This window comes from Oncorhynchus nerka, linkage group LG4, assembly GCF_034236695.1.
Source record: "Oncorhynchus nerka isolate Pitt River linkage group LG4, Oner_Uvic_2.0, whole genome shotgun sequence".
NCBI classification, from domain to species: Eukaryota; Metazoa; Chordata; class Actinopteri; order Salmoniformes; family Salmonidae; genus Oncorhynchus; species Oncorhynchus nerka.
The window spans coordinates 101,431,553-101,441,729 of record NC_088399.1 but is presented as its reverse complement, the minus strand read 5'-3'; the positions used below and the strand labels follow the sequence as shown (position 1 = coordinate 101,441,729).

The 10,177-nt window shown below is 49.4% G+C and overlaps 1 protein-coding gene across 1 annotated transcript; it reads right to left on the bottom strand.

Moving 5' to 3' along the window:
• Window positions 1–1,064: 1,064 nt before the first annotated feature.
• Window positions 1,065–9,679, bottom strand: lrrc69 (leucine rich repeat containing 69). The gene is made up of 7 exons (XM_065017097.1): window positions 9,465–9,679; window positions 9,192–9,318; window positions 8,999–9,071; window positions 7,362–7,557; window positions 6,903–6,974; window positions 3,081–3,182; window positions 1,065–1,299 (listed from the first exon to the last, which is right to left on the bottom strand). The coding sequence occupies exons 1-7, from the start codon at window positions 9,639–9,641 to the stop codon at window positions 1,075–1,077; spliced, it is 972 nt and encodes a 323-aa protein (XP_064873169.1). The 5' UTR covers window positions 9,642–9,679; the 3' UTR covers window positions 1,065–1,074.
• Between the last annotated feature and the right edge of the window lie 498 nt (window positions 9,680–10,177).

Here is a 10,177-nt window from a genome sequence, read left to right as displayed (position 1 = left end):
GGACGGCTACAAGGCCCTCCCCCTCCCTCCGTTTAAATCAGATCACGCCTCCGTTGTGCTCCACCCCACCTATAGGCAGACACTTAAACAGGAAGTACCCGTGGTAAGGACTGTTCAATGTTGGTCTGACCAATCGGAATCTATCCTTCAACATTGTTTAGATCACACGGAGTAGAAAATGCTCTGGGTCGCTTTTGAGAAAATAGTATCGACGTATACACTGACTCTGTGACTAATTGCATAGAGGATGTTGTTCCCACTGTGTCGATTAGAACTTATCCAAACAAAAAAACGTGGATAAACGACAGCATTCACGCAAAAATGAAAGCGCGAACCACCGCATTTAACCATGGCAAGGTGACTGGGAACATGGATGTGTACAAACAGACCAGTATGACATCTGTAAGGCAATCAAAAGAGGCAATTTAATGACTCAGATACGAGACATATGTGGCAGGGACTCCAGATAATCACAGGTTATAAAGGGAAAGCCAGCCATGTTGCGGACACCGACACCTCACTCCTGGACGAGCTAAACACACTCGCTTAGAGGAAAACAATACTGAGCCATCGACAGGGCCCCCCGACGTTCACAAGGACTGTGTGCCCTCTTTCTCCGTGGCCGACGTGTCTAAGTCATTTAAACGTGTTAAACACGGGCGTGACCTCAGAGCAAGAGCAGACCAGCTGGCTGGAATGTTTACAGACATATTCAATCTCTCCCTATCCCAGTCTGTCCCCACTTAATTGATGTCTACCATTGTTCCTGTACCCAGGGAAGCGAAGGTCATGTCTATTTTTCTGGGGGATTATGTGTGTATAGTGTTTTGTTGATTTAATTGCTAGGTTTAACTGCACTGTTGAAGCTGGAAACACAAGCATTTCGCTTCACCTACGATAACATCTGAAAACGCGACCAAAAACAGCGTTGATTTGATTTGTAGTGCACTATGTAGGGAATAGGGTGCCTGGAGTCAATAGGGTGCCTGGTCTTAAAAGACCTAGATGCACTATTGTAAAGTGGCTGTTCCACTGGATGTCATAGGGAATAGGGTGCCTGGTCAAGGTAGTGCACTAAGTAGGGAATAGGGTGCCATTAGGGCTGTATCCTCTCTGTACCTTCCTGAGGTTGATGAAGCGTACACACTCCAGCCAGGTGGTGAGGAAGGGTTGGAGGCAGAGGGAACACCTGCCCCAGTCAGCCAGCAGCAGGCTCAGACCAGGGTGGTACGACAGAGCCCTGTGGACCACACCCAACCTACTCTTGTCCTCCACCAGGATCCGACGAGCAGACAGCTCCTGGAGACAAGAGATACAGGGATGGCAACGGGTCAGTACTACTGATGGTGTGTGTTCTGGTGTGTTCTGGTGGTGTGTTTTGGTGGTGTGTGTTGCGGTGTGTGGTGTGGTATGTTCTGGTGCTGTGTGTTGTGGTGTTATGTTTTGGTGTGGTGTTGTGGTGTGTTATGATTTGGTGTTGTGGTGTGTTGCGGTGTTGTGTTTTGGTGTTGCGGTGTTGTGTTTTGGTGTTGTTGTGTTATGTTTTGGTGTTGTGTTGGGCTGATCAGTTGAATCAGGTGTTGTGTTGTTCCAGTGTATATGAACAGGATACCCAGGTGTACCCAGTCCAATGACATGCTGATGCAGTTCCCTCTCCATAATGCCATAGCAATAAGAAATAGGAAGTACAAATAAAACCAACTGAATCGAATATAACACACTGAAGGGCTGGAACGAAAGCCTGCACACCCTGTACCCCTGACAGACCCCTGATGTAGTCTATATGCCACCCTGTACCCCTGACAGACCCCTGATGTAGTCTATATACCACCCTGTACCCCTGACAGACCCCTGATGTAGTCTATATGCCACCCTGTACCCCTGACAGACCCCTGATGTAGTCTATATACCACCCTGTACCCCTGACAGACCCCTGATGTAGTCTATATGCCACCCTGTACCCCTGACAGACCCCTGATGTAGTCTATATGCCACCCTGTACCCCTGACAGACCCCTTATGTAGTCTATATACCACCCTGTACCCCTGACAGACCCCTGATGTAGTCTATATACCACCCTGTACCCCTGAAAGACCCCTGATGTAGTCTATATGCCACCCTGTACCCCTGATGTAGTCTATATGCCACCCTGTACCCCTGACAGACCCCTGATGTAGTCTATATGCCACCCTGTACCCCTGACAGACCCCTGATGTAGTCTATATACCACCCTGTACCCCTGCAGGACTGACAGACCCCTGATGTAGTCTATATGTCACCCTGTACCCCTGACAGACCCCTGATGTAGTCTATATGTCACCCTGTACCCCTGACAGACCCCTGATGTAGTCAATATGCCACCCTGTACCCCTGACAGACCCCTGATGTAGTCAATATGCCACCCTGTACCCCTGACAGACCCCTGATGTAGTCAATATGCCACCCTGTACCCCTGACAGACCCCTGATGTAGTCTATATGCCACCCTGTACCCCTGATGTAGTCTATATGCCACCCTGTACCCCTGATGTAGTCTATATGCCACCCTGTACCCCTGACATACCCCTGATGTAGTCTATGTCACCCTGTACCCCTGACAGACCCCTGATGTAGTCTATATACCACCCTGTACCCCTGATGTAGTCTATATGCCACCCTGTACCCCTGACAGACCCCTGATGTAGTCTATATGCCACCCTGTACCCCTGATGTAGTCTATATGCCACCCTGTACCCCTGACAGACCCTGATGTAGTCTATATGCCACCCTGTACCCCTGATGTAGATTATATATGCCACCCTGTACCCCTGACAGACCCCTGATGTAGTCTATATACCACCCTGTACCCCTGACAGACCCCTGATGTAGTCTATATGCCACCCTGTACCCCTGATGTAGTCTATATGCCACCCTGTACCCCTGACAGACCCCTGATGTAGTCTATATACCACCCTGTACCCCTGACAGACCCCTGATGTAGTCTATATGCCACCCTGTACCCCTGATGTAGTCTATATGCCACCCTGTACCCCTGACAGACCCCTGATGTAGTCTATAATGACGAGAGCTTAAAGATTGTACCTTCAATGACAGCACCTCCACAGCCTGAACAGATTCCATCAGTTTATTCTTCACGAATGTGTTTCCTTCGCAGAGCAGCTCATTTAGGGTCAGAAGCTGGAACTGTAGAAAGCAACACCGTCAGTCCTCCCTCCTCTACCAACTGTAGACGGCAACACCGTCAGTCCTCCCTCCTCTACCAACTGTAGACGGCAACACCGCCAGTCCTCCCTCCTCTACCAACTGTAGACGGCAACACCGTCAGTCCTCCCTCCTCTACCAACTGTAGACGGCAACACCGCCAGTCCTCCCTCCTCTACCAACTGTAGACGACAACACCGCCAGTCCTCCCTCCTCTACCAACTGTAGACGACAACACCGCCAGTCCTCCCTCCTCTACCAACTGTAGACGACAACACCGCCAGTCCTCCCTCCTCTACCAACTGTAGACGACAACACCGCCAGTCCTCCCTCCTCTACCAACTGTAGACGACAACACCGCCAGTCCTCCCTCCTCTACCAACTGTAGACGGCAACACCGTCAGTCCTCCCTCCTCTACCAACTGTAGACGGCAACACCGCCAGTCCTCCCTCCTCTACCAACTGTAGACGGCAACACCGTCAGTCCTCCCTCCTCTACCAACTGTAGACGGCAACACCGTCAGTCCTCCCTCCTCTACCAACTGTAGACGACAACACTGCCAGTCCTCCCTCCTCTACCAACTGTAGACGACAACACCGCCAGTCCTCCCTCCTCTACCAACTGTAGACGACAACACCGCCAGTCCTCCCTCCTCTACCAACTGTAGACGACAACACCGCCAGTCCTCCCTCCTCTACCAACTGTAGACGACAACACCGTCCTCCCTCCTCTACCAGTCCTCCCTCCTCTACCAACTGTAGACGACAACACCGTCAGTCCTCCCTCCTCTACCAACTGTAGACGGCAACACCGTCAGTCCTCCCTCCTCTACCAACTGTAGACGGCAACACCGTCAGTCCTCCCTCCTCTACCAACTGTAGACGGCAACACCATCAGTCCTCCCTCCTCTACCAACTGTAGACGACAACACCGTCAGTCCTCCCTCCTCTACCAACTGTAGACGACAACACCATCAGTCCTCCCTCCTCTACCAACTGTAGACGGCAACACCATCAGTCCTCCCTCCTCTACCAACTGTAGACAACAACACCGTCAGGCCTCCCTCCTCTACCAACTGTAGACGACAACACCGCCAGTCCTCCCTCCTCTACCAACTGTAGACGACAACACCGTCAGTCCTCCCTCCTCTACCAACTGTAGACGACAACACCGCCAGTCCTCCCTCTACCAGCTGTAGACGACAACACCATCAGTCCTCCCTCCTCTACCAACTGTAGAGGACAACACCGCCAGTCCTCCCTCCTCTACCAACTGTAGAGGACAACACCGCCAGTCCTCCCTCCTCTACCAACTGTAGACGGCAACACCATCAGTCCTCCCTCCTCTACCAACTGTAGACGACAACACCGCCAGTCCTCCCTCCTCTACCAACTGTAGACGGCAACACCGCCAGTCCTCCCTCCTCTACCAACTGTAGACGACAACACCGCCAGTCCTCCCTCCTCTACCAACTGTAGACGGCAACACCGCCAGTCCTCCCTCCTCTAGCAACTGTAGACGACAACACCGTCAGTCCTCCCTCCTCTACCAACTTTAGACGACAACACCGCCAGTCCTCCCTCCTCTACCAACTGTAGACGACAACACCGCCAGTCCTCCCTCCTCTACCAACTGTAGACGACAACACCGCCAGTCCTCCCTCCTCTAGCAACTGTAGACGACAACACCGCCAGTCCTCCCTCCTCTACCAACTGTAGACGACAACACCGCCAGTCCTCCCTCCTCTACCAACTGTAGACGACAACACCGCCAGTCCTCCCTCCTCTACCAACTGTAGACGACAACACCGCCAGTCCTCCCTCCTCTAGCAACTGTAGAGGACAACACCGTCAGGCCTCCCTCCTCTACCAACTGTAGAGGACAACACCGTCAGTCCTCCCTCCTCTAGCAACTGTAGAGGACAACACCGTCAGTCCTCCCTCCTCTACCAACTGTAGAGGACAACACTGCCAGTCCTCCCTCCTCTACCAACTGTAGACGGCAACACCGTCAATCCTCCCTCCTCTACCAACTGTAGACGGCAACACCGCCAGTCCTCCCTCCTCTACCAACTGTAGACGACAACACCGCCAGTCCTCCCTCCTCTACCAACTGTAGACGACAACACCGTCAGTCCTCCCTCCTCTACCAACTGTAGACGGCAACACCGCCAGTCCTCCCTCCTCTACCAACTGTAGAGGACAACACCGCCAGTCCTCCCTCCTCTACCAACTGTAGAGGACAACACCGCCAGTCCTCCCTCCTCTACCAACTGTAGACGACAACACCGCCAGTCCTCCCTCCTCTACCCACTGTAGACGACAACACCGCCAGTCCTCCCTCCTCTACCAACTGTAGACGGCAACACCGCCAGTCCTCCCTCCTCTACCAACTGTAGAGGACAACACCGTCAGGCCTCCCTCCTCTACCAACTGTAGACGGCAACACCGCCAGTCCTCCCTCCTCTAGCAACTGTAGACGACAACACCATCAGTCCTCCCTCCTCTAGCAACTGTAGACGACAACACCGCCAGTCCTCCCTCCTCTACCAACTGTAGACGACAACACCGCCAGTCCTCCCTCCTCTACCAACTGTAGACGACAACACCATCAGTCCTCCCTCCTCTAGCAACTGTAGACGACAACACCGCCAGTCCTCCCTCCTCTAGCAACTGTAGACGACAACACCGCCAGTCCTCCCTCCTCTACCAACTGTAGACGGCAACACCGCCAGTCCTCCCTCCTCTAGCAACTGTAGACGACAACACCATCAGTCCTCCCTCCTCTAGCAACTGTAGACGACAACACCGCCAGTCCTCCCTCCTCTACCAACTGTAGACGACAACACCGCCAGTCCTCCCTCCTCTAGCAACTGTAGACGACAACACCATCAGTCCTCCCTCCTCTAGCAACTGTAGACGACAACACCGCCAGTCCTCCCTCCTCTAGCAACTGTAGACGACAACACCGCCAGTCCTCCCTCCTCTACCAACTGTAGACGACAACACCGCCAGTCCTCCCTCCTCTAGCAACTGTAGACGACAACACCATCAGTCCTCCCTCCTCTAGCAACTGTAGACGACAACACCGCCAGTCCTCCCTCCTCTACCAACTGTAGACGACAACACCGTCAGTCCTCCCTCCTCTACCAACTGTAGACGGCAACACCGCCAGTCCTCCCTCCTCTACCAACTGTAGACGGCAACACCGCCAGTCCTCCCTCCTCTACCAACTGTAGACGACAACACCGCCAGTCCTCCCTCCTCTACCAACTGTAGACGACAACACCGCCAGTCCTCCCTCCTCTACCAACTGTAGACGACAACACCGCCAGTCCTCCCTCCTCTACCAACTGTAGACGACAACACCGCCAGTCCTCCCTCCTCTACCAACTGTAGACGACAACACCGCCAGTCCTCCCTCCTCTACCAACTGTAGACGACAACACCGCCAGTCCTCCCTCCTCTACCAACTGTAGACGGCAACACCGCCAGTCCTCCCTCCTCTACCAACTGTAGACGACAACACCGTCAGGCCTCCCTCCTCTACCAACTGTAGACGGCAACACCGCCAGTCCTCCCTCCTCTACCAACTGTAGACGGCAACACCGCCAGTCCTCCCTCTAGCAATAACCTCTTCATATTCTGCTATATCTTGTTGTTGTTGTAAATAATATTGCGGTGAAGACAAACGGTACATACGTCGACCGGAAACATGGATAAACGGTTTCCAGCCACATCCAGCACTCTGAGCTTCATCAGCCCAATAACACCCTGAAGGAAAAGAGGACAGCTTTAAGGACAGTAAACCATCAATATCATTCAGCAAAACCGACTAACAATGAAGCCTAAGAAAGTGGAGGATCGGTAACCTCATTTGAAGCAAAGCCAGTGAAACAGGAACAAATATGAAGAATGAAACCTAAGAAAGTGGAGGATCGGTAACCTCATTTGAAGCAAAGCCAGTGAAACAGGAACAAATATGAAGAATAACAATGAGGAGTAACCTCATTTGAAGCAAAAGTGAAACAGGAGGAATGAAACCTAAGAAAGTGGAGGATCGGTAACCTCATTTGAAGCAAAGCCAGTGAAACAGGAACAAATATGAAGAATGAAACCTAAGAAAGATGAAACATTAAGTAGAGCCTGAACAACACCCACCTCTGGCAGTTCCGTGAGGTTGTTTCTGGCCAGATATAATCTGGCCAGTTGTGACAAACTGTATATCTGTTTGGGCAGTCTGGACAGCTTGTTGTTGGTTAAATTCATCTCAACCATCTTCTTGAGAAAACCTATTTCTACAGGAAGTTCCTCCAACTGGTTGTCCAGTAAGCTGAGGGTTTCTAGGTTAGAAAGACTGAGAAAAGAAGACGTGGTTACGAGATAATTCTGTATTTAGCCTAATCTCAGTTAATCCAGAAGGCACTATAGCCCGTTACCATAGATGTGATTGAATATTATCTGCTGTTGGCTTGTGTGGATGTATGTATGTATTATGCAACCTAGCTGATTTGAAACATTGTTAAAAGTTTCATGGGACTTTCTAATGATGGAAAAATACAGAGAAGCATGAAGACAGGAACTGTTCAAATGAGTTGGGAGGGGGGCACATTCAGAGCGGGGTGTTGCGAGAACAAGCGGTCTTTTGTTAGATAACAGGAGCCAGGTGCGAGATAACGGCATCGAGCATGAGAGCCTGGATGTTCTTCACAGCAACAGTTACATCTATCAACAGAAGCGCCAAGAGGCGGGGACCCGCCTGAGCGCCTGCAATAGGCTGAGCAAGTTTAAACCACGCCCAGTCTCTACTGTGATAGGCCAACAGACGGGTTGGAACTGTCTATCACAGTATAAAGAACACTGTTTACATACATCTTGTCAGTTCTCTGTTCTGCCCTGCGTGGTATTACAGTGAGCCCGTATATACGAAAGTTGCATTTACCATTTATTACTATTATTATTTATTTATTACTTAGCTAATAAAAAATACATAGTATACAATCGGTGACTCATTGTCATATTTATCCTGATACCAGATTCGAATTGACGCAATTCTAACAGTAATTTGGTCAGATGCTCAATGTGTTTACATATGCAGCCCAATTCTGATATTTTGTTTTTACACTGGTTCGAAAAGATCTGATGTGATTGGTCAAAAGACCTAAATAGTGTAAACAATATTGAGCATCTGACCAAATGACTCGAGATTTTAGTTCTGGGTTCATCGAGATTTCACTAAATTGGGCCTTTTTTTTACCAATAAGATCAGCTCTGCAGTAGCCTGACGACTCTAAAGGATTCAGCTGCTCTGTGGTTCGCTTCATACTTCAGTCTGAGACTGACATCAATGATGTCGTTTGTGGTGAGGAGGAGCATGTACAAAACAAAGTCATCAGCAATTGGATCGTCTCTAACCAATCAGAGTATCAATGACGGATTTTCTAACCGTTGCATTACCCACGTGTTCAACCCATTGGTTTCTGGACCAATCAGATGCCCCGAATGTGCTTGCGTTCAGTGAAGGGTCTGGGAGGTACTCAGATCCAGATTTATTGATGAGAAGCAACTAACGTCTGTGGGCATAGCATAGTGTTTGGCCAGAGCAAGGAGTCTGGGTAGCCAGGTAAACTCTGAAAAAGAGCTGATGTGATTGGTCAAAAGACCAATTAGGTTCGTGGGACTTTTATTTTATTTGAATTGAGCTGCCTGTGTAAATACAACCTACATTGTCTATTCTTCTGTCATATACAGGTTTACTGTATGAATCACAAGTAGGCTATTAGTCAACTAAATGGTACCTTTTAATCTCTGGTGGAAGGACTGTGATGTGATTGTGGTTCAGATTGAGGAGAGTGAGGTTATCAAGTCCTTCTGCAAGATAAAATATAGAGTGATGAATCTGAGCGTGTGTGTGATGACGATGAGTGGTTGTCATGGTTCCGCACGGTACCTATTTACGTCTTAATCCATATCGACAGCAGCATAGTTTACCTAACACCTCGGGTGGCAATCTTGTAATGTGGTTTCCAAACAAATAAAGTTTTTTCAAGCTGTTCAGGTATCTCAGAACACACGGGATCTCCTCCAGAGAATTATTTCCCAAATTGAGTTCTGTCAACTTTGCAGTATGCGAAAAGAGAACAAAAAGCGAGATAAATGCATTGGTTAAATAGCTAGCAGGCAAGTCAAAATAAACTAAGACATAACTGTACTATAGCTAACAAGGTGTTTGTATAGACGTCTGTCCGGGTCAGCGTTACTCACGTTTCGTAACGTCTGCAGTTCCACAGGCAGAGAAGTAAGAGAGTTATTGTTCAAATGAAGGGTTAACATATTTGTTAATCTCGAAACCGATTTGGGAACCTCGGTCATTTTCTTGGAGCTCAAATTGAACGACTTTGAGTTAGCTTTCAAAGCTCTGATAACCAGATTGTTAGCCATGATTTGTTACACAGAATAAAAACAGCGCGTCCCTACAAGGTAGGCAGGTTCCCATAGAAACGAGATGCTCGTCAATTGACGGTAATCCCATTTGCGACACTTTAGTGAACTCTGGCGGTCTCTCCTGGAAATCTGTCTGGTTTTCTATTTCCTTCTGGAAATCTTTTAACAAATGTATCGTGTGAACTTCAGAACCATTCTGGCTACTATAAAAGCATATCCCTAATCTCAGCGCGCGCGTTGAATGTAAATACAATGGACATTCAACAGGATAATATGCTGTAACGTTTTTTGCATGAATGTCTTTCCAGCGGGAAGTGAAACTGGAATTGAAAAACATTTTATTGTATGAGACAATATTGTCCATCAGCGACCCTGGGTTTATAAACGCGGATACCGACTCTGCCGTTTTGGAGGCACAGTCGATAGCGCGCTGGTCTTCGGGCCAGAAGGTCGAGGGTTCGAGACCTGCTGTTTCATTACAATACACACAGAAAAGACCATCGGCCTTTGATATTGCAGTCATAGGAAATAAC